Source organism: Drosophila novamexicana, unplaced genomic scaffold (assembly GCF_003285875.2).
Source record: "Drosophila novamexicana strain 15010-1031.04,08,12 unplaced genomic scaffold, DnovRS2.1 tig00000008-arrow-pilon, whole genome shotgun sequence".
NCBI classification, from domain to species: Eukaryota; Metazoa; Arthropoda; class Insecta; order Diptera; family Drosophilidae; genus Drosophila; species Drosophila novamexicana.
This window is the reverse complement of record NW_020824765.1, coordinates 7321524-7349296: the sequence shown is the minus strand read 5'-3', so window position 1 is coordinate 7349296 and position 27773 is coordinate 7321524. Positions and strand designations below refer to the sequence as shown.

The window sequence follows — 27773 nt, the reverse complement described above, 5'->3', positions numbered from 1 at the left end:
TTGTCGTTGGCTCGCTTACAACATTGCGCGCGCGTCTTTGCCGTTGTCGACATTTTGGTTTTTTGTTTGTTTGCGTCTTATGTGCTCGTTCCGCTTTAATTTTAAGCGCAATTGGATTAAGCGTGTGTATTTCGCCTGCTATTAAAACGAGTTCTTTTCAATACAATACATACACATACAAAAGTAAGTAAAATGTAACTTAAAATGTATATGCAATATACATACATACGTATACAGAATAGAATGAAAATAAACGGCGGCTCGTCTCACGCAGGCGCCGTGCATTCACCTTTGACTTGACTAGTATCTGTTCACGTTTACCTGCCTGCTAAGGTGAAAATTGCGTTTTGGCCCAGCAACCTAGTCTGTGATGCATTGCTTAATACCAGCAACAACAACAGCTTCAACCTGTTTCTGTTATTTGGGTCACAAGCAAGCCCCTCTTTTCCATTTTCCGCTCATATTAATGTGTGTATGCATGTATGTATGTATGTAAATGCCGCCGCTTGGAAACTTGTTGTGGAAAACAGAGAGAGAGAGGGAAAATATGTATATAAACAATTATTACAAAACAACACAGTTTGTTGCTAGGCTGTTGCTGTTGTTGTTGTTGTTTATTTATTTTTTATTTTCTTAACTCGCAGCTAAACAAGGTTCAAAGTCCAAAACCCAATCTTTGCCGCGCGCTCAGTTGAGTGGGTGAGCGAAAGCTCTTCGACATATACAGACTCAAGCACAGCATTGTAAACATCTGTAAAATACACACACATACATAGACTCAAGCAGGTGCAGTTGTGTGGGGGCGCATGTCTCAGTCGCAATGAGTTTGTATGTGTCTGTGTGTGTGTGTCTCACAAACTAATTGAAAAAGACAACAACAAACGGCGAGACCCCAAGTGAATATCATGCATAAACAACAATCAAAACAAGTTGTTCCGTCAAAGTTTAATTAGTTTGTATTAAGGTTATATTTCAATATTTAAAGTGTGCATATGTAGTATTTAATTTCAATCAAATTGATTGCGTGTACTTCTATGCTTAGGCTTGCTTCAACAGGCACAAGTGAATGATAAAACAGCGCGTGGCAAAATTAAATTTGCGAAACTGGTTCCCTCACCCTCATTCAACGCTGACGCTTTTGCTCGCGCATTTTATGTTATGCTCACAGTTCAAAGTCCAAATGCAAGCGTAGCTGTTGCTGTTTCTGTGGCTTTGGCTGCGGCTGCGGCTTTGGCATAGTGCGATTATAAACTTTAAAAGCTTACGATCTGTCAAGGCTGCAGCACAAATTTCCTTAGTTTGCACAAACAACACCATTTCCCTGGAGGGGAATTAAGGTGATTTATCACCTGGCTAGACTGTTTTAGATGTGTGATAAACGCATTTGCCAAAATTGACTGATAACCGACTTTTTTCGTCTACACTTAAATGCCAACTAGACTATGTCAATGCGTCACGAATTTCATAAAGTTATTCCGTAGTAAAAATTTGGCAGTACTTAAGAACAAGGTTTATCAATCCGCTTGCCGGGGCCTATCGCGTCGGTAATTGCGTTCTAGTTTATGGAATTGGCGAATATTGCAAGACCCCAATGATGAATTGGACTTTAGACAAGCCACTAATGCGATAAAAGAATTATAATAGAAAATATTAACAATATCTAATCGCTGCTACCTTTAAAAAAAACTATTAATATTGTTATAAGATCAGATCAAGCAAAGCAAACCGATTGTGTAAGCAAACAAAATGCGCAAACTATTGATAAAACATAAAAATAAAACCCTATCAGTTCGATTGAAAAGTGAACCTCCAAGGGCGTGGGGTTAATTTTACAGCTTTGCCACTGGAAAAAAGGAACTCTTCGAAATGGAAAATTTTGATTGAGTGTTTACCAAACTATAAGTTGATGAGTGTGACCAAAACAAGATAGATGGTTACCGTCGGTGTGCCGAAGATTTGATACCCTTCCATAGGTGGGATGTACCTAATAATGCTGTGGTTGTTGTACAGCAAAATATTTTCCATTCATTTCTTACTTATACGATTTTTTTCCAATCATTTTTCACTAAGATCTTTAAATATATGTGCACAACATTTTCTATTAATTTCTTACGGCTACAGGGTATTAAAAGATACTCTGTTTCACAAACTAGATGACTTATGCCTGCCTGGGAAACGGGTTTCAATTATAAAGAGATATAAACCTATATATTCCGCTGCATGTCTATGCTCTCTGGCGACAGTTCAAAGTGCAAAAATAATAAGCCGAACATGTGTGTTAGTTTTAGTATTTCAATCAGAGTGCGCGATAAATATGTTATATATGCCCCGCCATATATTCCCGGCTAGCCACAGACCCGACCAAAACAATTCACATTTCTCGCGCTCTTCCATACTCAATGATATGCTATAGATTTATATTTATAGTTACCCACACACATGCGTACACACATATGTATATAGATATATGGGCCTCGGCAGAGATATGTCAGTGACAGGTTTCCGATCCCAGTCCCAGAAGTGGGCGTGTGTGCGCTATAGATTGCCACGCCTCAGGGCAATTCATTAAATGCACATGGCAATACTTGCAGATCCATATACACATGCATGTGCTAAGTAAAACTATTGATAAATTTGTATCGTTTTGCCGGCCAAGAGACTCTCAGTAGCACTTCTGTGCTGCGAGCCCCCCTTTTATACCCTGTAGCCATTCAAAAGGTGTAACAAGGGTATGCATGTCGAGTCGATGTAACCAAATACAGCTGACCGTCAGTTTGTCGCATCGATCTCAGAGACTATAAGAGCTAGAGAATAGAATATCTTAAGTTATTGATAATTAATATATATTGATTTTTCGCCTAGGCTAATTATGCATTTCTCGAAGATAACTAGTGCTAGATACATCAATTTTCGCATATAAGCTACTTGATTGTTGTGGCAGTTCGATGTTGAGTGTAGGGTATCTGTCAGTCGCGTACTTTCAACTAGAGCATTCTTTCTTGTTCTTGGCTGTGACGCAGCAGAGACACACGCTAGCCATGTCTTATATGCCTGTCTGCCTGTAGCTGTATCTGTATCTGTGTCTATAGATGTAAAAGTATCTGTATCTGTAGCTGTAGCTGTATCTGTATCTGTTTGAGTAGCCGGTGACCGCCGCGACGGTTGTTCGCTTTTCGAGACCCCATGCGCTGCTCTCGCCACGCAGCTCAATCAGTTGACGCTCGGCGTTCAGGCGATCAAGTCGTTTCGTTCCATCGCAAAGTATCTGAAAAGAAAAACTATAAACGGAATTCGCTTTTGCTTTTTTATATATATCGTGTTTTAAAGGAAAAGTGCAATTACTTGATATAATTGAATTAAACCGATTAGTAATTTCTACATACATACGCGAAGGTTTGTTTCTATGCAATTGTTCTTGCCGTTGTACATTTTTCACCTCAACCAATTGAAGGTCACAAAAGCGAAAAAGTGGAAGGGAAAAAAACACACATTAATAAAATATATTTCTGCTTTTCAATGCATTTTTTGTGGCTTGCGTTGCATTTGTTTTCCCTTATTTTCTTTACGGTTTCTTGTCCCACATAAAGACTCTCTACACATGCCTCTTCCTCTATAAATATTCTCGGATTTTCGAGTGTGCGGCAGGCGCCTGATAAGCGCGGCAGCACATGAGCACGTCTCTTATCAGCGCATTTTGAGATTTATTTTTTCAAATAGTTTTCTTTTTCCTTTGGTTGTTTTTCTTGGTTATATAAAAGCGCTATAGACAGGGTTAAAAATGTACTCAAAAAAGCTGCTGTGATGCAAAAATAATCGTAAAAAATTAGCCTGGCTAAAAGCGAAAAAAAAAACGTAGACAAACAAAATTTAAAAATTGGACTTTGTACCTTCGTGCACAGCGCTAAATTATTTAAAACGAAGAGAAACAACAACAAAAATATCAACACACTTACTTCTTCGCTTTGCCGTGTCCCCTTGATATATAAACAAAACAACAACAAAAAAATAATAATAATATATGAATGCAGACATGAATATTTAAAAGCCGGTAGTCGATCGTCTAGCAAAAATATAACGCATACGCTGCGTGGACGCCTAATCAAAAGTGGGTCAAACAAAATAACAAACTATTGTTGTTGTCGTTGCCGTGTTTCTTATTTTTATTTTTATTTATTTTTTTTTTTTGATATTGTTGTCGTTTATTATTGCTGCTGTTGCATTGGCCTTCAGCTGTGGCCCGCTCTTGGCTTGTCGAGTTCAAGCCAAGGCCTGTGCTTAGATAGAAAACAACTTTTTAAGTTTGATGCTAATAAAAGCCACTCATTAACTAAATGACTTACCAGTTATTATTCTGCTGCCTTGCTCGAACACACACACACACATTTCTAATAAACACTTCGTATGCACTCAAACAATGCAAATAGCTATTAAATCCGCTCTCGCAAAACACTTGATAAATCAAAGTACGTGCTTGGGTCCACTTCTACAATTAGTTGTTGTAGGCTACATTTCAGTTATTGTTGCTTCAATCAAGTGTCTACAGAGCTGATTTCCAGACAGACAAACCGACTGGCACAATCAATAACCAATGATTGCCTCTTCCCTTCGATTCTCCACAGACTCTTTTAGCTGGGGGCCATCTTATGCCCATATTTGGGGTTATCGCGAGAGGCTCTCGGTGACGTCAATCGAAAATTGCACATTGGCACTTCTGTTATAACATCTCAATTGTATGCAGCGCATTTCCCACTGTTCCTTGTAACCTATTATTAATAAAGTATAAACAATTGCCTAAGGCCTGAGAAATATCAAAGTACAAAGACTGCGACAAATTCGCAGCTAATTTTCAAGTGCATTTATGTTTGCACATTTTAAAACATGCCATGCTCTAGAGCTCTACTCGTAAATATTTTGCAACCTATTTTCACAAAAATGGAAGCGAACAAATAAAAATGATGATAAGTTTAATTACCTAACACATAAAACTGTAAAAATACATAAAATGGGGCTCAAAAATGTTTAATAATTGTTCCACTATGGCTAAATTTTATCTCTCTTTCTCTCTCTCTCTCTCTGTCTTTCTTAATCTCAATATAATATTTTCCCTAATTTCTCTCCCTGGTTCTCTCTCGCTGTATTTTTTCGCATTGTCTCACACTTTGATCTTCACTTTGTCCTAGTCTCACAATATAACACTTTCTCTCTTATTCCCACTATACTTTAATCTCTTTGTCTCTTATACTCTCCTTCTCTCTTTTATTTGGATTTTTCTTACTGATTCTTAAGTATCGCCGTTCTACGCACTTCTCAAAAATGCAAGTGTGGCAAAATTGATTGTTAAGTGATGTGTATAAATAAAACTGCCATTTAAAATGTGCTGTCATCCTCGGACCTCCTAAGAAGAAAAGGGCTTACCTCATATCCGTTAAGTTCAGATAAGGTTATTGTATCGAAAATAATTCTTGGTCAGTTGTGGCTTTGCAATTTATCCAGCCATAAGCAATGTGCACTGACTAATACGGAATGTCTGACGATTCAGCAGATAAGCTCCGCTAATCAGTTGAATTAATTAAGTCCAAAAGCAGTCAATTTGCCAAATCCGTAAGCAGAGTTAATGACTTAATAATAATGTACTTCAATGTGATGGATGCAAATAGTACAAGCTATATATTTTATGATTAAAACACGTATCTAATCTAATCCGTGTGTGTATCTGGTATTTGTTCTTTTTGCAGCACCATTTGGTAGAAATCAGCAGTAGGTATGGCTGAAGCCCATGCCGCCGTCGCCTTCTCGTTTGCGATCACGCACGAGGGCTTCGACATCAACTATGACCACGAGGTACTCAATCTTGTGCTCAATTCGGGCGTGCGCTCCTGGAAGAAACGCGTGGCGCGTGCTAGAGTAAGATAATCAAAGATGCCTCGATTTATTGCATCCGGCATTTAAGCATATATATATTCCTTTCCAGAATGGCATTCGAAATGGCGTGTATCCGGCGCACATACAAAGTCTCTGGCTGATCACGGCCATTGCGCTGGGCTTGCATTTTGCGGGCTATCAGGCGCCCTTCAATTTGACCAACAGAATCCTGGTGCATCTGCCCAGCAACACAATAAACTGGCAGATCAGCGCCTGCTTCCTGGCCGCACTTACCATATGGCTTTCCATCTGCTTCACCATGCGCTACACGCTGAAGCTGTTGCTCATGTACAAGGGATGGATGTATGAGTCGAGGGCGCCGGGCAGTCGTGTTTCCATACCCACCATGCTCTGGGTGGCCGTAGTGCGTGTGCTCTCTAGCTGGAATAAGCCGGGCCTGTACAGTTTTCAGGGCTCGCTGCCACGCCTACCGCTGCCGTCAGTGCATGACACAATGACACGTTATCTGCGCTCGGTGCGCCCCTTGCTGGATGACCAGAACTACGAGCGTATGGAAAAATTGGCCAAGGAGTTTGAGCAGACAATTGGCAAGAAGTTGCAAAGATATCTCCTGCTGAAGAGCTGGACGTCCACTAACTACGTCTCCGATTGGTGGGAGGAATACGTCTATTTGCGCGGTCGCAGTCCGCTTTGTGTGAACAGCAATTTCTATGGCACCGATGCCATCTTCATGAATCTCACCACCATTCAGTCGGCACGTGCCGCCAATGTCATCTCGCTGCTGCTTAACTTTAGACGTTTGATTGAGCATCAGGAACTGCAGCCGATTATGGTGCAGGGCATGATACCGCTTTGCTCTTGGCAATATGAGCGCACCTTTAACACGGTACGCGTACCCGGCCTGGAAACGGATCGCATTGTTCACTATCGGGACTCCAATCACATTGTGGTGCTGCACAAGGGCTGCTACTACAAGATGCTTATCTACTATAAGGGACGCACTCTGCGCCCCTGCGAGCTGCAAGTGTAAGTCATCAAGTTCTTGCGTTCCATTCCACATAATTCATGCTCAATTCTACTCGCTCCTCAGGCAAATCAAGGAGATACTCGAGGCCAAGGCCACCCCATTGGAGGGTGAGGAGCATTTGGCTGCGCTGACTGCCTGGAATCGTTCCAAGTGGGCTGAGGCGCGCAACACGTTCTTTTCACGTGGCATTAACCACGTCTCGCTGCGCACAATTGAATCCGCTGCGTTTGTGCTCTCTCTGGACGATGAGCCGTTCGAGTTTGATCTAAAGCGTCCGGAGCTGCTGGACTCATTTGGCAAGAAGCTGCTCCATGGCAATGGCTACAATCGTTGGTTTGACAAATGCTTCACCGTCTGCGTGGGCAACAACGGACGCGTCGGCTTCAATGCCGAGCACACTTGGTATGTCTTTTATGTTTAAATAAAACAATTAGTTTCTGTGTATTAATCGTTCATGACATAAAGCTGCGTCCGATCGTCTGTCAGAAATCCCTACACTATGCTGTCTTATACAAACCAGTTTTCTTTTGAAATATCCTGAGCAAGCTTGCCAATTATAGCTTTTGTTGTGCTCCTCGCAACTAAAAGAAATCAATTTTATAAATCTCATAATTTAATTCTATAACAAACCATTTTTAGGCTTTATTTTCAACATCAAATGGTCTACAAATCGATTGTAGTTGAGCTTAGATTTAAATATAATGCTTTATGCGAGACTATTTTATATTCGGCAGCCCGAAGACAAATGTTTTTTTCCCATTTCTATAAAATACAATTTTTGAATATTGTGTAAAAAGGTCGGACGCTGCAATCGCCTCACACATGTGGGAGAATCTGATCATTGATGATATTGAAAGTGACGGGTAAATGCTCCGACTATATTTATGTAGAGTTCTACCACGTTCTAGCTGGTGTCGGTTAGCTGCCTTGTTATAGACACATACATGTGTATAAGTTGTACAGATTCTATCGTATCATATTCCCTTTAACCTTGGTTGTGGCTTAATCAATTGTATTTATGAATTTTATTATAGGGCGGACGCACCGGTTATGGGACATCTATGGGAGTATATATTTGGTGATGATATTGAAGGGTAAAACTAAAATTCCAACTAAAACGTCATTGTTAACCCTTAACCGCTAAAAAATCAAACAAGTAACTCGAAACGGTAACCCATAAGAGTTATATCATATTTATATCATAACTGTAGCTAAATGTACTTTAACTAAAGCTGTATACTAATGTAATGCCTAATTTGAAACCCATGTTTTACCAGCCTAACCGACTTTGCTTAAAACTATTTATTCATGATTCATTATGCTCTACTAATCCCACTTCACAATAAAACCTCAACAGATATGACGAGACGGGCAACACAAAGGGCATACCGGAGTTTACGCCGCCATCGCCCACACGTCTGAATTGGGATTTAAAGCCGTGTCTGCCACAGATCGAGGAGGCGACCATCAGTGCCACGAAACTGATCAATGAGGTCGATCTGCGCATACTGGTCCATCAGGAGTACGGCAAGGGCTTCATGAAGAAGTGCCGTCTGTCGCCGGATGCATACATTCAAATGGTGCTGCAGCTGGCCTATTATCGCGATGCTGGACGCTTCTCGCTGACGTATGAGGCCTCCATGACGCGCCTGTTTCGCGAGGGACGCACTGAAACCGTGCGGCCCTGCACCATAGAGTCGGCTGCGTGGGTAAAGGCCATGGAGAATCCCAGCACAACGGTAAGTGAACATTCCTGCAATGAAATCCAAACTATAATAGCGCGCGTGATTCTTATATTTATATTTCAGAACGATGAACGTGTGCAGCTGCTGAAGGAAGCCTGCGATCGCCATCAGTTGGGCTATCAGGATGCCATGTGCGGACGTGGCATTGATCGTCATCTGTTCTGTTTGTATGTCGTCTCAAAATACCTGGAAGTGGATTCGCCCTTCCTGAACGAGGTGCTCAGCGAACCGTGGCGCCTGTCCACTAGTCAAACGCCGCATGGCCAGACTCCAAAAATGGATTTAAAGAAGCACCCGAATTGCATTAGCGCCGGCGGCGGCTTTGGACCCGTTGCCGATGATGGTTATGGCGTGTCCTATATTATAGCCGGTGAAAATTTGATATTCTTCCATATCTCAGCGAAGACCACATGTGCGCAGACGGTATGCGATTAATTGCTACTCCAGTTAAAATAAAAATAAAAACCTAATAATGATGTCATTACAGGATGTGCACCGATTTGCTAGGAATATTAGCCAGGCTCTGGCTGACATTCGCAGCATGTTTGAGCAGCACATGAAGGATCATCCGAAGCCCGCCAAGTCTCTCACAAATGGCGTCTCCAAATAATGCATAGTCCTAATTGTAGTGAAACTCTTGCGAGATTCTTGTTAGCATTTGTTTTTACTTCTCTAGTTATTCGTTTTAACAATCATCAAACATATTGTCTATTGTAAGTTTTCAATATAAGTGCAAAAGTGTTTGGAGAAAACGTTTTAAATCAAAATCCACGCGAAATGAGCAATGCAATCGTATGTATACATATAACTAAAAGAAAAATTCGTGACAACTTGGCTGATTTTTAAGATCTAGTTTTAGCAGCTTTTGCACAATTTGCTGTTTCTCAATTAATTAGTTTGTAAATGAAAGAAAAAATATCATTTTAACTTAAGGCTAAAAAATATATAAATATATATGTATAGTGCATTAACTAATGCAATCCCGATCATCGCATTTATCACGCTGCCAGCGGATTTGCATGGATAGTTACTCCATTGATTTTCTTGTCGACATGTGGACGATAGTTTTTTGGATTTACGGGCAGCTTTTCCAGTTCATCAAGCGCATCGAAGCCATCAATGACACGTCCAAATAGCGTATATTTCAAGTCCAGATTAGGCTGCGCAGCGTACGTAATAAAAAACTGGCTGGCATTCGCGTTGGGTCCATTATTTGCCATGGAGACCATGCCTCTGTCTGTGTGCTAAGACCAAATAATTAGTTGTTATAGGCAATTTTTTATTTTAATACCTTTATTGTTTCCTTAAACTCGTCATCGAACTTGGTGCCCCAAATAGACTGTCCATTCTTGCCCGTATTAGTTGGATCGCCGGTTTGCACAATAAATCCCTTGATGTTCCTTATGAAGCAACAGCCACTGTAATAGTCACTTGCGCATAAGGCCAAGAAATTCTCGCAGGCTTTGGGGCAGGCCTCGCAGAAGAGCTCGATTTTAATATCGCCCACGTCGGTGTGCAGCGTTACTGACTGGAATATGTGATCAAATATGTGAAAAAAAATATAATTAGCAAAACGCGGCGTTTGTTTACCATTTTAGCAGCTGATCTCCGAATTTCGACCTCGAAAGATATTAAGTTAGCTGCTATTGCTTGCGATATATATCGCTTACACGGACGCAGAGCTGTGTTGGTTTCTGTTATCGATGAGTCTGCCAGCCATAAAATGCAACGATGTTTTTTCCGTAGTGCACATCGCTGACTGAGTTTTGGGCGCGAAGTCAGCATTCCTCGCAGAAAAATAACACTAAGTAAGTTATTAAATAAGTTAGAATGAAGTGCAAAATACCCGAAATCTCTTGGCACAATCGCGACCCCGTGCTGAGTGTAGATATACAATCAAACGGCGTGGGCCTAAGTGCACCTACGATGTGCCGCCTCGCCTCGGGCGGCACCGATGCGCACGTTCTCATTTGGTACGTAAATCAAAGTGAAGCAGGCGAGGGCGTTGCACTGGAACTGGCTGCGGACTTGGCGAGGCATCAGCGTGCAGTAAATACAGTGCGCTGGTCACCCAATGGAGAACTGCTCGCATCTGGCGATGACGAAAGTGTTGTCTTTATATGGAAACAAAAAGCGGAGCACGAAGTGGTCAACATTGTGGATGCTGATGGCAACTGTGAACAAGATCGAGAAGTGTGGCTGACGCTGAAAGTGTTGCGTGGCCATCGGGAGGATGTCTACGACTTGAGTTGGGCGCCCAATTCGCAGTTTCTAGTCACAGGCTCTGTGGACAACACTGCCATGTTATGGGATGTGCACAAGGGCAAGTCTCTGGCTATATTGGATGATCACAAGGGCTATGTGCAAGGCGTCGCCTGGGATCCGTGTAATCAGTTCATAGCTACCATGAGCACGGATAGGTGAGTGACTGTCTAAACTACAAAGTGCCTTCTTTATTATTATTTCAAAATCTTTGCAGGCATTTGCGCGTATTTGATGCAAATACGCGACGTGTACTGCACCGTGTCAGCAAATCCACGCTGCCCGTCAAGGAAGGACATGAGCTGCACGGCCGCAGTATACGCCTATATCACGATGGCACGCTGCAAACCTTCTTTCGGCGACTTTGCTTTACGCCTGACGGCAAACTGTTGCTCACACCCGCAGGCGTAACAGATTACGATGGCGTGATGAAGCCCACGAATACCACCTATGGTTACAGTCGCTACGATCTGAGTAAACCTGCCTTTGTGCTGCCCTTTCCCAATGAATACACCGTGGCGGTGCGATGCTCACCCGTGCTGTACCGTCTGCGACCGTACGATGCGGACAAGAATCCGCCGATTATTACGCTCCCATATCGCATGATCTATGCGGTGGCAACCAAGAACTCGGTGTTCTTTTACGATACGCAACAGCCGGTGCCGTTTGCCATTGTCTCCAACATACATTATACGCGGTTAACCGATCTGACCTGGTCCAATGATGGCAATGTGTTAATCGTCTCCAGCACCGATGGATTTTGCTCCCTGTTGACCTTTGCCGAAAACGAACTGGGCGAGCGCTATGAAGAAATGGATGCAGTGCTGTGCGCTGTTGCCAAGACATCGGAGAATCATCATCAACCACGCAATCGCAAGATGAAGCGACAAAAATTGCGAAAACCTTCGGCAGATGAATCCGCGAGGCGTCGACCGCTACAGGAGAAAACCAAGCCCAATAAAATTGAGACGAAACACAAGCTAGGTAAGGACAGAGCAAATGAGTGCAAAGAAAATGGAGAAACTGACTTGGATGCGGAGAACGATTCGTCGCTGCAGAGTAGCAGCTCGGCAACCTCCGCGGGCAGTCCCAAGCCTGTGCCCAAAGCAGACGTAAAGCCCACGCCCATTGCCATCAGACGTTCACCTCGCAAAATGCCGGAGCCCACAACTATTGCAATACGCCGTTCGCCGCGCAAAATCACAGAAGCCACGCCCACAGCTGCTGCTGTCACTGAGACAACGGCGATTGCCGTCAAACGTAAGGCCAGTGATGATGGAGAACCCGTGCAGAGCATGCCCAAGAAGCCAATAGGGGTGCTGCATAAGCCCATCGAAGCTGTGCTTGATAAGGAGATCATTAGCTCGGATGAGAAGTTCGAGTCGCCGGAGAAAAAATGTAGGCCAGCCACGCCCATACAGGTGCGCAGACAGCCGCGCACGCCGGGCAGCAACAGCAGCAATAACAATACGCAAACGCCCAAATCACTGCCCGCCAAACATGCCACGCCCATTGCTGTGCGACGCACACCGCGCGTGCTCATCGAAGCGCCCGTCGTGAATGCGCCCGTGGTCGTCGAGGAAGCCATGGACGCCTGGCCGCTGGCCATGGATGGCATAAGTCCGCTGCCAACCAAGGAGAAATCACCCAGCAAAGATACGGAGGCGAAAAAGGGCAAAGAGACGCAGCTGGCCATCAGCGAGGCGACTTGTGAGCGCACCGAGGACATACGCCTGGTCTACGAGGATACCCAAGAGGAGGCGGCCACGCATGTTAAGGCAGCAGAACCCGTCGCGCCCGTTGCAACGGCTACGACGTCGGTTGCCTCGCCGAAGCCTAGCACGCCGAATGCGAAGACGCCACGACGCGTATCCTTGCGCACCATTTCGACGCCCAAGTCCAAAAAGAAACTTTTAGAGTAGAATTGTTAAGCATACGACAGATTTAGCTTAGCCTTAATACATTTATATCCATTATTATATTTAAATAAAACGCACACACACAGACGGTAACAGATGAAAGCTGATGACACAGCCCGATGATGAATTTCCTGCCTTCCAGATGGACAACCATGCATATCGTCTGGCACATGCACAGCAGCCGGTTAGCAGTTCCAAGAAGAATGTGATCACCAAACAAATACTTGCAGGGGATTCACTGCTGCTAATCGATGCAGCCAAGCGCCCGTTGGATGAGTACGTGCAGCCACTATGCCAGCTATACAAGCTGGTCAAGAGCAGACAGCAGCACATGATCCTTGTGCTGGTGGCTACGCGCAAACGTTTGCTGCAGCTGCGCTCGCAATTTGAGAAGCAGTTGGACAGCCGGCAGGACCTTATCAGTGCAGCAGAGGAGTCAGAGACAGCAGCCCAGCTGATGTGCCAGCGTGCTGGCCTGTTGATTGCGACCACAGCGGAGTTCAGCGCTTTGATGACACAGACGCCGCAGCTGCTAACAGACGCTCATTTGGACTGCATTGTCTTCGACGAGTTAGAGCGGCTGCAGGCTTATGGCGGCGGCTGCTTTCAGGCGCTCAAGCTGGCGCTCTGGCAACTGTGCAGCAAGCCGCAGCTCGTGGTGACCTCGCGACTGTGGCTGGCTGCAGAAATGCAACAACTTTTGCAGCAGGCCAAGCAGCCGCTGGTGTTGCTGCAGGAAGCGCTGGAGGCAGCCGTCTATGGTGGCCTGCAGCTGCAAGTGGAGCTGGGCAACAGCGGAGCACAGCAGATGCAGCAGCTACTGGACTATCTGCAACAGCAGCCATATAAAAAACAACGCACGCTGATTTACTGCGCCAGTGAAATGGATTTCCAGGAGCTACAGCAGCAACTGCCCAAGGATGACTGCCTGCTGCATCGCGGTCGAGGGGATAAACCGCGCCTGGACCGCTGGCAGCGGCAGGTAAATAACAAATAGCTAATAAAACTTTAAATAACCGATTGAATATATTTTGTTATTTTCATAGAACACTGGCCAAATATTGTTGCTGGGCGCACATGCGCCCGAGTTGCTTGTGGACAACGTTCAGTCTCTCATACACTTCAACATGCCGTCCACTTGGAGGCAGTTTAGAAAGCGTTTCGCTGTCTTTAAAACCCAAATACCCAATGCACTGATCCCCACCACAAACCAGAAGCAGCTGCAGTCCCTCATTCTGCTGAATAAGCAGAGTCAACGAATGCTGCCTCAGCTGATGGCGTTCATGCAGCAACATGGACATCCCATCGATGAGAAGCTGACTGCGGCGCATGCGCAGCTGCAGGCAGCACATGAGGCGTCCTTGGTGGCGCGTCAGTGCGTCATTTGTCCTGTGTTGCTGCTGCATGGCCATTGCCTGACGCCTACCTGCCAATATCGTCATCTGCTGGCGGACGTCGACAGGAGCTGTGCGACTGTACCAACTGCGGGATGTATACGCTTTCAGCTGCTTAAGGTGAGCTGAAGAAGGGTTATATTATAATATAATTTTGTATGATATTCTGCAAATCTTTAAACAGAAGAAGAACGGCAAAGATGAAATAGTCAAAGGTACCGGGGTTAAGGTCATGTAAAAGAGGCGTCTAAAAGATAATCGCAGGGATGATCACAAATTGATCAGCTTTTATAGCGTTTGTTGGTCGCCTCAAACCTTTAGACAGATAGAGAGCCATATCACAGAGATTAAAAAAGCTATAGATTTCAAATTTGGAATGTGAGTTCTCATGCCTTAAAGGTTTATTTCTCGATAACTTACAGCATTTTCCCAAAATAAATAAGTTTTAAAATGCAGTGACAGTGCAATGACAAAATATTATAATATATTATATTATATAGCAGATATACTTGACAGATACTTTTTCCTGAGCAATCCAATCCAACTCGAGTTTAAAGGTTTGTGAATGAGAACTGGAATCTATCAACGTATAGTTGCAGGATTATTATGAATGTCTTATATGTCTCCTTACATGATTGCCCAATTCTCGCTTACAGATCTGCACACCCTCCCACTTTGCGGCTCGTTTGGTGGCACATAGAGCAACAGCTCAATCTGCGTGGGGTACGATTCCTGTGCAGCAGCAGTATGTGGAACTGCAGCAACAATTGATTAGCTACTATGCCATGCCGGAACATTGTGTGGTACCCAATCTTCAAGAGCTGCAGCAGATTTGTGTGCGCCAAATAGCCGCCAACTGTTATGAGCGTGTTTCCGTCACTTTTGTGCCACCCGCTGATTCTGCTAGTTCCGAGCAATATCAAAATATGACTGTGCGCGTCAAGCATTTGGACTTAAATACGGTCATCTGCCATGCGAAGCTTTCGGAGCTACTTGTCTGTCCGCTGGCTTGGCAGCAAATCGATCCATTGGCCCTGGATGTGCGTCTGATTGGCTTGGTGCCCTACAATGGCGAGGAGATATGGCAGTGCGGCGAGATTGGGCCAATTGCTGAGCTACTGCATCCCGGCGGCATCTATGAAGCAAATGTTGTCTCTGCTATGGCACACACAATATTCGTGGATGAGCTGCAACTGCAGAAAGTTGGCTATGAGGAGCAGCTGCAAAGGCAATGCCTGGGCAAGTTTGATGTCAATGCAAAGCGACGTTTGGAGCAATTAGTAAAAACAGCTGCCAGCTAACATCAGTTACCTAAAAGTAATTAATTAAAGAATAATCAAAAGAATAAACAATAACTAAAAAAAATCAAAAACTGCTGCCACAAAATGCTGTTAAGGACAAGATTCAAAACTCTTTAACCTACTCTAATAACCAGATATTAACAAGAACAATCGCGATATTGGGCATTTCAATTTCGTAAGCAAAAATATATAATAATGGACCTTCAAAAAACACTAATGATGATTTTATATTTCAGTTTATATATAACTTACAACTGCCTCGGGAAAATGTGAAATGTTTGGGGAAGCCTTTGAATTGTCATCGTTAGTCCTGCTTTTTGCGATTACGAAAAGGTAAGTTTTTTGTTATCTTTATACTATACAAAGAATTATAAAGAGGAAAATTTGCTGATAATTACAATTAATCATATTCGCATATGAATGTATTTAACTCGTGCAAATGGTAGATCCTAAAAGAAAATATCTTTCAGCACTTGACTATGTTAAGGGAATAATATCTCGGCCAAATACTGTCAGATTTTTTAATTTTACACCATTTTGGACTCGTAAGAACCAGTACTATCGACTGGCATTAAAAAAATGAAAATCTAAATTTTGACCGGAATCGACAAAAAAAGCAAGGGGTTACATCACGTTTTTTGCCAAAATCGGGTTCGGATCGAAAATCAAAACTTGTTGATCATTTTTTTCGAATATCTCGGGTAAATATCGTATAATTTCGGAATGTTATACCTTTTTAAATTCGTACGGATCCCTACTATCAGTTGGCATTCAAACAAATTAAAAATCAAAGGGCTAGAAAAAGTTGTTGACCAAAATGATGGTTTTTGATTATTTTTTTGAATATCTCGGCCAAATAATGCCCGATTTCGGAGTTTTATATTATTTTGGACTCGTAAGAATCAGTACTATCGACTGGCATCAAAAAAATGAAAATATAAATTTTGACCGGAATCGACAAAAAAGCAAGGGGTTACATCACGTTTTTTGCCAAAATCGGGTTCGGATCGAAAATCAAAACTTTGTTGATCATTTTTTTCGAATATCTCGGGTAAATATCGTATAATTTCGGAATGTTATACCTTTTTAAATTCGTACGGATCCCTACTATCAGTTGGCATTCAAACAAATTAAAAATCAAAGGGCTAGAAAAAGTTGTTGACCAAAATGATGGTTTTTGATGATTTTTTTGAATATCTCGGCCAAATAATGCCCGATTTCGGAGTTTTATATTATTTTGGACTCGTAAGAATCAGTACTATCGACTGGCATCAAAAAAATGAAAATATAAATTTTGACCGGAATCGACAAAAAAGCAAGGGGGTTACATCAAGTTTTTTCTCAAAATCGGGGCCGATTCGAAAATCAAACATTTTTAAATGTTTTTTTTGAATATCGGGTAAATATCATCTGATTTTGAAATGTAATAATTTAATTTAATATTTCGGAATAGAACTTTTTGGGGATATATTTTCTGGAATGCTCTTGAGCAATTCTGAACATCTATAATTGTTTCTTAATAGTCCTGCTGTGAGCTGCTACAAATCCAAAGTCTTTGGGTTACAGTCAAATCATACTTTGAAGAGAGAATCTTTATTATTGAAATGATCTTTAAACTAGAAAAAATGTTGTGTGCTTTAGTATCACAAGCTCTTCGTTCGAAAATTGTTGTGGTTAATAAGGCAAATGGAAATATGTGCGAAGCTTGTGTTTTTTAATTTAATTTTTATTTAAATTTTAGATGATCTAACATTTTGAGTTTCTTTTACATACAAACATTTTGTTTTGTGTACTTTTCATTTATTTTGTAATCGTTTTTCTTGTATTATAATTATAATTTATATTAAATTTGTAATTCAACGATTCGATTTTATTATGTCAAGTTAGTAATTTGTTTATATCTTCTTCACAAGTTTTTTTTTTTTTAATTTGTTTACTTGCTCGTTTCACATTTAAAAACTGCTGCTCAAGGGCTTGGTTCATACATAGTTCGTACACGAGGAATGCAAAAAATTGATTTCTGTACTTCGTTTAGCTCGCTCTGAATTTATAAAATTGTAAATTCATGGGACAAAATACATTAGAAATATGATTAAAGTTGTTCTCTTCGTTTAATAGATTAAACAAGAGAAATTATGATTTGCTGTACTGTGTTTATAGGTGAACAACAAAAGAAATTCGAATTGGGCTAAAAAATTTAGATACAACATCTAAAGTTTGTCTACCTAGAAACTCTGGTTCCATATTCCGCTAGCCACTCTCCACCAGCTCTTTACAAACTTCAACATTCTTTTTGTTCTTGTTCTTGTTGCCAATGCGTTGAGTCGTTTCTCATTTAAGTTTATTATAATTTGTATATACGATTTTTAATTTTTCCACAAATCAATGTTGGTTTTGCATCTTATAAATTTTAACTGCTATTAAAGTAATAGTTATTTTTTTCACTGTAGTAGTGGTGCGGCTTTTGTGAGTGTGTGTGGGTGTACGGTATATAAGTGTGTGTGTGTGTTGAGTGTGTGTTACATATTGGAGCAAAAAGTTGTATGAGCGTTTTTTAGAAAAATATGAAATATGTTCGCTATATGAATTGAAGTTTTAATTTACTTTATGTAAAGTTGACTTTTTGTTTTTGTTAATGGCAAATATGCAAAAATGTTTATTAGTATTTGTTTTTTTTTTTTTGTTTTTGTTTTGTTTTGTTCTGTTTTGTTTTGTAGTTTGTTTTGACAAAGTATGGTATATGCATACGTATTTTGCATTTTGTTTATTTGTATATGTACTATTATGCGTTATGTAAATTGTAGTTTTTATTTTGTAGAGTTACAAAGTTGAGCTAGATGATTCTTAAGTTTCAAGAAAAAGTATAGTCATTTTGCATGAGTATTTAAAAAAATAAAATAGCGAAAGTCTTGTTCGTATGTGTTTCATGATTATGCAGTTAGTTACATAATTTACGAGAAAAATATAGTACATATGTGTATGTTTGTTGTTCTCACTATTTATATATATATTTTATTTATATAAAGATCGCTCGTTTTATTTGTGAGTTTTTTTTTTTATAGTTATATGATTAAGTTCTTGTGTGCTTTTTTTCCTTTTTTATGTTTATAAATTACATCAGTTGTAGTTACAAATATTTGTTGTTCTTTTTTTCGGTTGAATTAAATTTTTTAATATATATATTCATAAATTTTTTATATAATTACATACAATTTAGTCAAATTAGAAGAGTTCACACCGGTTTGCTTTATACTCTTTCTTTCTGCTTGTAAAAGTGAACTGTGAGTGTGTGTGTGTGTGTGTGGTGTGTAGGGTATTGTGTGTGTGTGTGTGTGTGAGTTTGCCTTGCCTGGGACAATAGCAGCATCCAATAAAATTTGTTTTGTCTAATTTTATGCAGCTCATTTAACCAGCTGCAAGAAAAATGTGGAGAATAAAGAGTTTGGCTGTTTGTTTTGTTTTTGAATAAATAGTTTTTATTTGAAAATGATTTTTTAAATATTTTTTTTTTTTTGTATTTTGGTAGAATTTTACAAGTTGAATGGAAAGTACATACGATAAATATTACAGTGTTTGTTTGTTGTGGTTGGTTTTTGGATAGGTTTAAGGAGTGTTTGTTGGGTTTGTTTAATTTTGCTTGTTGTCAAATTGCATGGGGTATGCTTAGAAAACTGCTCATAATATGGCATTCAACTACAAAAGTATCTCGTATCTCGTAGATACACAATGTAACCGCACAAGTATCTACGAAAAATGCGTTGTTCAACAACTTTTGCATAGTTTACACACTGGTTGTTTTTTTTTTGTTTTGTATCAAGTGTATTTTGGTTTATGAGATATTTTGTCAATTGTTTTCAAAATGTTAAATGATATTTATTTTGCTAATAAACTTACTAACTTGTTGTTTTTGTTTAAGTTGCGTGTTGCATGTGTTTTACATAAATAAGGCTTAAAAACTATAAAACATAAATGGATTTCGCATAGAGCAAGAGCACAAAACTGCAAAAAACATACTAGTATATAAGGGGAAAAGGAATTTGGAGCTAGAGAGAGTGGGAGTAGAGAGGAGCTCAGAAGAGAGACAGAGAGGGAGAGAGAGAGAGAGAGGAGAGAGAGAGCTGTTGTATAATATACAAAAATACTATAAAATAACAATTATAAATTCATTGTGTAAAATCAAAATGCACAATCATACATACATTAAAGAAGTTGCATAAGCATATGCATATGCATAAATACATTAATAAGTGTGTATAAATAAGTCTAAACAAAATTAACAGCTGCAACCGCACAGTGTTAAATGCCATTCACTAAATACAATAAATGTTACAATTAATATTATTATTATTAATATTAATATTATTATTATATATAGTATGTATATGCTTTATAAATATTACATACAATGCGTTTTACAATGAACTGTTTTCTATTTTGTTTTGTTTTATTTTTTCTTGTTGTTGAGATTTTCCTTCCGTTTCCTTCCTATTTTCTCAGTTTCTATTGCGAGTTTCTTTGTGTGTCAAGTTTTGAATTGAATTACATATTATAAAAGATACAATCGTATGTGGCTTTATAAATGCAACAAAATTATATTAATTACAATAAATTAGTGTACAAAAATTAAAGTTAGTTTGTGTGGCTGTGTGTGTGCGTGTTCGCGTGTTTGTGCGTTATGTGTGTGTGTGTGTGTGTGTGTGTGTGTGTGTGTGTGTGTGTGTGTGCGATTTGTAGCTGCTTCAGCTCGATTCTCGATTCCTTCTATATATGGTATGCATATATTTTTTACACACACGCAAATTTCAACAAATTACAATTTACATCGATCTATATAATCGAATTATGGCTGGCTGGCTGGCTGCATCGAATTCGCAATTTTTTGATAGTAAATACAAATAGTTTAGAGAGTTTTCCTTTCATTTTTGTCCGCTTTTTGTTTTGTTTTGTTTTTTTTTTTTTTTTTTTGTATTAAATTAGGACTTATATATTAGAGTTTTACGTTTTTTCATGTTAATTTTGTTTTGTTTTTGGTTTGTTCATTTGCTTTATCATTACGTTATGCTTTAAGTATTATGTTTAAATTTGTTTTTTTTTTTTTGTTTTTGTTTTACTTTTCTTTCAATAATATTTATACGCATTCTGCTAATTCATTGCCCAGGGACTTGGTTTGTTATTACTTTTGTTGCATGTTTAATTCGCGCAGAGAGTTTGTAAACTTTGAACTTAAGCCTAAACAAGCATGAGAAATGCAGCGTTGATGGTATGAATAATTTCAAAGAGATTGCAACAGGAAACATTTAATATATATATATATAATATAATATTTATATACTTAGATGCCGTGATATATACGTTATACATATGTATACATATATTTATCATATATACTTTGTTCAATTCTTTACTTTTTACTTTTCATTTGGTTTAAATTTTTTGTTTGTTTTTGTTTTTTGTTTCTTTTTTTTCGTTTTTGTTTCAATAAATACACGAGAAACTAAACTACACATAAATTATGAAATTCTATAAAATTATTCAGACCAAACAACAACTACATATTATGCATTAATGCTTGCGTTATGCGTATGTTTGTGCGTCCGTGTGTATGTGTGTGTGTGTGTTTGAGTGTTTTTGTTGTGTGTGTGCGTTTCATGTCATACATGTAGCTTTGCATGATGCAAATGTAAAGCAAATATAGGAAAAATGCTCTTCAATATGCTTGCATTTCTGCTTCTCTCAATGTTTTATGTTTTTTATACTTTTCTCTTTTAGTCAGCTGCCTCGTCAACTAACTCTCGTTCTCAATAATATTTTAAGCACATACAGATTCTCATACTCTGCTGAGTGAGTGTGTGTTTGTGTTACAACAAATAAAAGTTCTTTGGGCTTTGCTTTTGCTTTGTGTGTATGTGTGTGTGTGTGTGTTGTTTGTTGTGTGTTGGTTCTATCATCATTTGCTTTTTTGATCAATGCTGGTGGGTTGTTGTGCTCCCGCGCTGTATTATTCTTGTTTTTGTTATTATTTTTCATAATTTTTTTTTTTCTTTTTTATATTTTGTTTGTAATACCGTAACGGTTCCCGTTTAGCCCCGCCATCACGTCTTAGTACAGGCCGCAGCCGCGCAGATTGTTTGCTATGATGACATCGGTGACAGCATCGAATACAAACTGAATGTTGTTGGTGTCTGTGGCGCAAGTCATGTGGCAGTAGATTTCTTTCGAGGTTGATTTGTTTTTCGCTTCGAACTGGGCCTGAATGTAGGCTGCCGCCTCGCCATACTCCTGGCCACCTATAAATTCATTACAATTCAAATCAATTAGAATCGTATAGTCTTCCACTTTTTCAAGTACTTACCTGTGTATTCGGGAAAGCAAATTGTCAGCGGACTCTTGCGTATCTTCTCCTCGAACAGATCCTTTTTGTTCAGGAACAGTATAATCGACGTATCCGTGAACCATTTATTATTGCAAATGGAATCGAACAGTTTCAGTGATTCTTGCATGCGGTTCTGCGTTTAATTCGTGTGAAATTTTCCTCTTAGTTTCGATTTGTACATATAATGCTTCTCTATTCTTTTGACTTACCGTAGTTTCGTCCTCATGCAAGACCTGATCGTATTCAGACATCGCCACGCAGAATATAATCGCTGTCACATCCTCAAAGCAATGTATCCATTTCTTGCGCTCAGATCGCTGGCCGCCCACATCAAACAATCTGCAAAGAGGCATGGCATTTGGGTTATTTAGCAAAATAAAACATGAGTCTTTCTACGTTTCTTTTTCTCGTATAACAAGCTTATGATTTAAAGCTTAAATCATATGTGTTTCTTATCTTTTACTTTTTATTCTAATATATTTTTATCTTTTCAGATCGACGTATTTTGCTATCGATTTTATGGACTTCCGCGATAAATGGCCAATAAAAATAGCTTAAGTCCTAAATAAAATAAAATAATTCACAACAACCAATTTAATGTAAATCCTATGGACCTCCACGAGTCTAACGCGCTCAATCTTCCCAGGATCTGGCCGGGATATGATCATTTTAAGTTTTTTCAACGAACATATTTTGCTGTTTTTTGTTTAAACGAATATTTTTTGCTGTTTTTTGTTTTTTTTTGCCATTTTTGCCACGCTCCAGCCGAATAAACAATAACAAACGATAGTTCCTAGATGACCCATATATCCTTGGTTTTACCATGCCAAAGATATCGTCCTGGTGAACCTACACGACCGAGATGGTCAAAAAATATGAATGCTTTTTCTTTCAGCCGCCCCTCAGAAACAACCCCATCTCCCTCGTTGGTACCTAGTTGACCCATATATTCTTGGTTATACCATACCATTGCTATAGTCCTGGTGAACCTAAAGGACCAACTTCCTGCGATATGAGCATGGAAACGGTCCAGAAATATGTCGCTGTAGCTAAACATAATGTTGTGGCTGCTGCTAAAAACGACAGCAAAAGTATGCCCTTGAAATTTGCGATCGTTGATTTAGCAGTTTACTGTTAAGAATATTTTTGCACCTTGTGGGTATGCAATGCAATTTTTCATTCATAAAAATTTTAGTTCGTCTGCCTACTGGGCATTTCTGGTCGCCTGATACTTCAGCCGAATTTTCGGTAAAATCTTAGCACCCGGCTGCTCCTCCGCACGCCCCGTTTGGGTATGCAATGAAATTATGCATTCATAGAAATTTTAGTTCGTCTACCTGCTAGTCATTTCTGTTCGCCTGGTATTTTTGCTAAATTTTCGTTAAAATCGAACGCCCCCTTTTTAACAGTGGCATGTTAATTAACAGCGGCACCTGCTGGTTAACAGCGGACTTTTAATTAACAGCTGCTAATTAACAGTGTACTGTTAAATTACATTTTTTCTGTGCATCTACCTGCTGGTCATTTCTGTTCGCCTGGTATTTTTGCTAAATTTTCGTTCAAATCGAACGCCCCCTTTTTAACAGCAGCAGCTGCTGGTTAACAGCGGATTATTAATTAGCAGCTGCTAATTACTAGGGGACTGTTAAATTAACTTTTTTCTGTGCATCTACCTGCTGGGCATTTCTGTTCGCCTGGTATTTCAGCTGAATTTTGCTTTGAAAATGTGAGCCAACTGCCGGGCACATTGCAATGGGGATTTTACGACCGTTAATTTTTAAACATTAATTGAAGTGTGGATAACGCTTTTAAGCGAATTTTGTTGGGATTTGCAACTATAGGTCCCCAGGACTCTATCAATGGTATGGTACAACCAAGGATATGTTGGTCATCTAGGAACCATAGAGGGAGTAGGGGCTGCTGTTGGTACGGTTATAAGAAAACGCATACATATTTATCTTTCTGGCACATTTCCGAGCAAATTTTGCACGGATTTAGACATTTAGGTTCACCAGGACTCTATCAATGGTATGGTAAAATCATGGATATGTGGGTCCTCTAGGAGCCATAGAGGGAGAAGGGTTGGCTAAAAGAAAACGCATACATATTCATGTTTCTGGTACATTTCCGAGCAAATTTTGCATGGATTTAGACATTTAGGTTCACCAGGACTCTACCAATGGTATGGTAAGGCCATTGATATACGGGTCATCTAAGAACCATAGAGGGAGAAGGGTTGGCTAAAAGAAAAAGCATACATATTTGTGGACCACTTCCGAGAGAATTTCGCGCGGATTTGACCTTTGATTTAAAAAACTTTTACGTTTTTTGCGAAAAATGGCTTTATTTCAGAAATCAAAAAACTCTGATGGCAATCTATTTTATGGATGGACATTCACGAGCAGTTTTTTGTTTTCTTTTTAAATTCTAAGCTTGGAAATAGCGTGGACATTCTTGGCTTGTTCGAACTCTGTAGTTAACTGCATAATTAGACGGGCTGAAGATTCTGATAAGGCAGATTATTCAAAAAATGGATCCTATTTTGTATTGGAAATTAAGAATTTTGTAAAAACAACTCGGATAAATGGAATCCTATCTTTTATTTATCTTTTGCAGCACTTTTTTGCGTTCTTTCTTCTTTACATCTCCCTATGAGCAGCATATTGTGGTATTTTTTGGGTTTACTGATCGCATGAACTCTAGTTTAGTTCTTTTTTTCATTAAGCATTATTATATTTTTCATTTATGAGTTGTTTCCTAATCAACGTTTTTGCAATAAAATTAAATAAAAATAGTTTGTTGGCTTTAATAGGTATTAAAACATGAACTAATTTTATATTTTAAATAAATAAATAAAAATCAATTTATCAATAAATGTTGCCTATTCAATATTTATAAGCAAAACGGAGCAACTTTAGCTATTTGTGCTATGCCTGTCTTTTTACTTACTTGAAGTTGAGATTTTTGAAGGAGAAATGAACCTCGACAATGCCGGTTGTCTTGACTCGGGTGCGCAATATATCCTGCTCGGTAGGCTGATAGTCCTTGGCGCCTAACCGATCCAAATCATCCAGGAAACTGCAAAAAGCAAACAGACAAGCAATCATTAGTAGGGCAAAATGCTGTTGTTTGTTCAGGCAAGAGGGTGAGGTGAGGTTGGCTAAAGAAAAAGGGGAGGGCAGACAGACAAATGTTTGCCTTGCTGCAGCTGACGGCGTCGGCGGCTTCGGGGCAAACACAATTTGAGGCGCAGGCGAAGCGCTGTGCAAACAATTAAAACGTAGCATAAATTTAGACGCCGACAAGTGGCAACAAACGCTCTGATACAAATGTATCTGCCAGATACAAATATGACTCTAGATACGAGTGTGGCACTTGTGGCATCAAGTTTCGCAAGCGCATTTTATTTAGGGGCACATAATTAGCTTTATTTGTGACTCTCAAACAGTCAAATGTTGCGTGTTCCAACCAGCTTCAACAAGTAGGTCAGATACAGAAAATATACAAATAGAAAAAAAAGTTAGATAAAAGAGAAATGAAGAAGACGGCGACGAGGCTGAATAGGTCAGTGTCCAGATCTTGGCAGTAATTTACGCAGCGCACGCAACATTTGGCAACAGATAAAAAAAAAAAACAACAAAAACCGAATGAAAAAATAAGAAACGAATTCCATTTGTTGCTTCCAGGTGTAAGGTTCATGTAACCCAGAGACAAAAAGAGGTCTCTGAGCCGGGTCGTAAATAAGTTTTCCAGTTGTCCGTCTTCTAGCGTCTATTGTGTGAATCTTTTTGTTGTTGAGGCAATTACTTTTGCGGCCAACTGTAAGTTGTGTGTGTTTAATTAACGTGCGACTTGCCCAACCTTTGTGGCCCAACATTTGTTGTCGCCCCATTGATCATTGGCTGTGGCACAGTCTGGCAACGCTGGCGCAAATGCAACACAGCGCGGCCCACTTAACAAGGATGGGCAAAATGGCCAAGTCACGCTCGCCATGCTCTAAATATCTGCGCTATAACCAGAAACCAAGTAGCGCTCATTCAAGTGGAAAATTTGAGTGCATAATACTCCAAATAAACATCTATATACATATCGCTAAATATCGTGCTTGCAATAGTTGCATATACGTAAGACTGACCAATGTAAATATTTGCTACATTTATACGGCACACGCTAATCAAAAGTTATTCACAATTTTCACTATTAGATGATCTCCGGACGCGATCTTATCCGGGCAAATGCTCATTTGTTTGGGTCTTCGTGTTGCGTCATAGTAGGCTGTCGGGCAATCGTGTTAGCACTTACAATGTGCGGAGAGAAAGAGAGCGAGAGTGTAGACTTTTAAAAGAGAGCCATAACATAATGTTTAACAAAAATTTGTGGCTTCGAGAAAAAAGGCTAATATAAATTGGGCTACAGACGGTTCAAGAGGCCAAAAGTTCCATAAAAGCAAGAAATGTACATTACTTTCTAGCTAATTCAAGCCCGCAGGAGATATTACATATTTATAACAGGCAAATTATTAATATTTCTTAATTTTCCACTGTGTTAATTGTATTTTTTTAACACTTACAACAACACAAAACAATTTGTCAGTGGATAAAAAAATGTTACATCATTTACATACTGGACTTACATAAGGCCGATTTGCTGCAACATTTTATGAAACGCAATGAATTATTACGAATTACTTTGAATGTAAGTTGCATTTTATAAATTAATGAGCCGCAGCCAACTTAGCGCGGCACTGAATAGTCTGGCAACGCTACATTTTCCTAAACTGTTTTAGAGCTCTTTGTCGCAAATGTGACAAAAGCAAAAGAAAACAAATTTATTTAAAATATACAACTATTTAGAAACTATTGTGTTTGACAAATTATTTATTTATTTATATAAGCATTGAATAATCAGGTAATTTAATATGTTTTAAATAAGCTCGTTTTGACTCATTAAATTGCAATTATTCACCAAGTTCTATTAAAGCATTTGCGCTTACTTAAAAGACTGAACAAATATATATTAACTGATGCTCTTTTTTGCTCGTCGTATCAGTCATGACTACAAAAACAATTTAAAATGAAATACTCTTTGAGCTTTTTGGGCAAGTGTCAATGCAGGTTTCAGAAAATACTATAAAGCGTGTGTTTTATGGCGCTGAATTTCTCGCCTTGGCAAAACCAAGCAACCCCATGGGGCATTAACTAGTTGAAGCGCTTAATATGCTTATGCTTTATGGCTCAGTGCATTATGTGAATTTAATGCAAAATTTCAGAGAGAGAGATAGAGAGAGAGAGAGATAGAAGACAACGTTTGAGATAGAGACAAGGCGTCTGGGTAAACGCGTCGTTAGTTTAAATGCAAATTTCTGTATTTGCCTTTTTAAGCCAATTTCCTAACGACGGCTGCCATTAAGGCCTAGACAAACAAAAGCTGAAAAAAAACGACAAAAGGTAGATTAAATTGATTAAAATGAATTAAAGCGTGTAAATAACCGCTGCGAGCTAGCTTCGAACAAAAAACTTTTGCTTTTTAGTAAGATTGATTAGCAGCAAACACTTTCAATTTCAAACGGACAGAGCAACAGAGAGAGAGAGGATATAAAACGAAGCGAAGAGAGTGAGAGCGCAATTAGCGGGCGTATCTTAACAATAAAACCAACAATCAGTTCCACAATAAAAAGAGCTCGTATATTTGCAAAGCCAACTAGATAATACCCTTAAATGAATTGGCCGCTGGGAAAGTTGTTTGATACAATTATTTTTGCTTATTTAAATTAACGTCAAGCTCACAAAAACTTTAATTCGTAGTGGAATTATAATTTGTGTAATTCATTAAAATATTTTTTATAAAAAGTGGAAATTATAAATCATTT

General features: G+C 39.4%; 5 protein-coding genes across 11 annotated transcripts in view; 3 read left to right on the top strand and 2 right to left on the bottom strand.

The window, feature by feature from the left end:
- Nucleotides 1-23: 23 nt before the first annotated feature.
- LOC115761242 (carnitine O-palmitoyltransferase 1, liver isoform) lies at nucleotides 24-9617 on the top strand. 3 transcript variants are annotated; one of them, XM_030702952.1, is made up of 8 exons: nucleotides 24-183; nucleotides 5736-5904; nucleotides 5972-6909; nucleotides 6974-7312; nucleotides 7708-7773; nucleotides 8268-8649; nucleotides 8719-9078; nucleotides 9143-9617. In XM_030702952.1, exons 2-8 carry the CDS (start codon nucleotides 5764-5766, stop codon nucleotides 9263-9265), a joined length of 2349 nt encoding a protein of 782 aa, XP_030558812.1. In that variant the 5' UTR covers nucleotides 24-183; nucleotides 5736-5763; the 3' UTR covers nucleotides 9266-9617. The 3 variants fall into 3 exon arrangements, with proteins under 3 accessions (XP_030558812.1, XP_030558802.1, XP_030558821.1); XM_030702942.1 differs by lacking the exon at nucleotides 24-183 and adding an exon at nucleotides 3236-3393; XM_030702961.1 differs by lacking the exons at nucleotides 24-183; nucleotides 7708-7773 and adding exons at nucleotides 3236-3393; nucleotides 7945-8004 and having other exon boundaries at nucleotides 9143-9616.
- Nucleotides 9618-9639: 22 nt separating this feature from the next.
- Nucleotides 9640-10456, bottom strand: LOC115761318 (peptidyl-prolyl cis-trans isomerase-like 3). Its single transcript, XM_030703054.1, has 3 exons — nucleotides 10246-10456; nucleotides 9947-10183; nucleotides 9640-9899 (listed from the first exon to the last, which is right to left on the bottom strand). The coding sequence occupies exons 1-3, from the start codon at nucleotides 10438-10440 to the stop codon at nucleotides 9654-9656; spliced, it is 678 nt and encodes a 225-aa protein (XP_030558914.1). The 5' UTR covers nucleotides 10441-10456; the 3' UTR covers nucleotides 9640-9653.
- LOC115761268 (putative ATP-dependent RNA helicase BoYb) lies at nucleotides 10418-22557 on the top strand. Of its 3 annotated transcripts, XM_030702993.1 has the most exons (6): nucleotides 10418-10463; nucleotides 12979-13818; nucleotides 13883-14350; nucleotides 14887-15706; nucleotides 15768-15864; nucleotides 22399-22557. In XM_030702993.1, exons 2-4 carry the CDS (start codon nucleotides 12979-12981, stop codon nucleotides 15529-15531), a joined length of 1953 nt encoding a protein of 650 aa, XP_030558853.1. In that variant the 5' UTR covers nucleotides 10418-10463; the 3' UTR covers nucleotides 15532-15706; nucleotides 15768-15864; nucleotides 22399-22557. The 3 variants fall into 3 exon arrangements, with proteins under 3 accessions (XP_030558853.1, XP_030558845.1, XP_030558862.1); XM_030702985.1 differs by lacking the exon at nucleotides 10418-10463 and having other exon boundaries at nucleotides 12924-13818; XM_030703002.1 differs by lacking the exons at nucleotides 10418-10463; nucleotides 15768-15864; nucleotides 22399-22557 and adding an exon at nucleotides 14415-14608 and having other exon boundaries at nucleotides 12924-13818; nucleotides 14887-14969.
- On the top strand, nucleotides 10474-12872 carry LOC115761257 (chromatin assembly factor 1 subunit B). Its single transcript, XM_030702974.1, has 2 exons — nucleotides 10474-11075; nucleotides 11135-12872. The coding sequence occupies exons 1-2, from the start codon at nucleotides 10486-10488 to the stop codon at nucleotides 12837-12839; spliced, it is 2295 nt and encodes a 764-aa protein (XP_030558834.1). The 5' UTR covers nucleotides 10474-10485; the 3' UTR covers nucleotides 12840-12872.
- LOC115761296 (G protein alpha o subunit) overlaps nucleotides 20962-27773 on the bottom strand; it is a 36600-nt gene continuing 29788 nt past the window's right edge. For all 3 annotated transcript variants that reach the window (XM_030703042.1, XM_030703026.1, XM_030703034.1), the window contains 4 exons: nucleotides 24854-24982; nucleotides 22114-22243; nucleotides 21884-22037; nucleotides 20962-21818 (listed from right to left, as the gene is read on the bottom strand). In XM_030703042.1, coding sequence (XP_030558902.1) covers nucleotides 21631-21818; nucleotides 21884-22037; nucleotides 22114-22243; nucleotides 24854-24982 — 601 coding nt within the window. In that variant the 3' untranslated portion in view covers nucleotides 20962-21630. The remainder of the gene's footprint in view (nucleotides 21819-21883; nucleotides 22038-22113; nucleotides 22244-24853; nucleotides 24983-27773) is intronic.

What these genes read in the sequence shown, in the direction of transcription:
- LOC115761242 (XM_030702952.1), top strand. Translation starts at nt 5,764, where the DNA reads ATGGCTGAAGCCCATGCCGCCGTCGCCTTCTCGTTTGCGATCACGCAC. An exon ending in GATGATATTGAAAGTGACGG is followed by an intron (nt 7,774 to 8,267) that starts GTAAATGCTCCG and finishes AAACCTCAACAG; the next exon opens with ATATGACGAGACGGGCAACA. An exon ending in TGGAGAATCCCAGCACAACG is followed by an intron (nt 8,650 to 8,718) that starts GTAAGTGAACAT and finishes TTTATATTTCAG; the next exon opens with AACGATGAACGTGTGCAGCT.
- LOC115761318 (XM_030703054.1), bottom strand. Translation starts at nt 10,440, where the DNA reads ATGCTGACTTCGCGCCCAAAACTCAGTCAGCGATGTGCACTACGGAAA. An exon ending in GGAGATCAGCTGCTAAAATG is followed by an intron (nt 10,184 to 10,245) that starts GTAAACAAACGC and finishes CACATATTCCAG; the next exon opens with TCAGTAACGCTGCACACCGA. An exon ending in AGTTTAAGGAAACAATAAAG is followed by an intron (nt 9,900 to 9,946) that starts GTATTAAAATAA and finishes ATTTGGTCTTAG; the next exon opens with CACACAGACAGAGGCATGGT.
- LOC115761257 (XM_030702974.1), top strand. Translation starts at nt 10,486, where the DNA reads ATGAAGTGCAAAATACCCGAAATCTCTTGGCACAATCGCGACCCCGTG. An exon ending in GCTACCATGAGCACGGATAG is followed by an intron (nt 11,076 to 11,134) that starts GTGAGTGACTGT and finishes AAATCTTTGCAG; the next exon opens with GCATTTGCGCGTATTTGATG.
- LOC115761268 (XM_030702985.1), top strand. Translation starts at nt 12,943, where the DNA reads ATGACACAGCCCGATGATGAATTTCCTGCCTTCCAGATGGACAACCAT. An exon ending in TGGACCGCTGGCAGCGGCAG is followed by an intron (nt 13,819 to 13,882) that starts GTAAATAACAAA and finishes TTATTTTCATAG; the next exon opens with AACACTGGCCAAATATTGTT. An exon ending in TACGCTTTCAGCTGCTTAAG is followed by an intron (nt 14,351 to 14,886) that starts GTGAGCTGAAGA and finishes TCTCGCTTACAG; the next exon opens with ATCTGCACACCCTCCCACTT.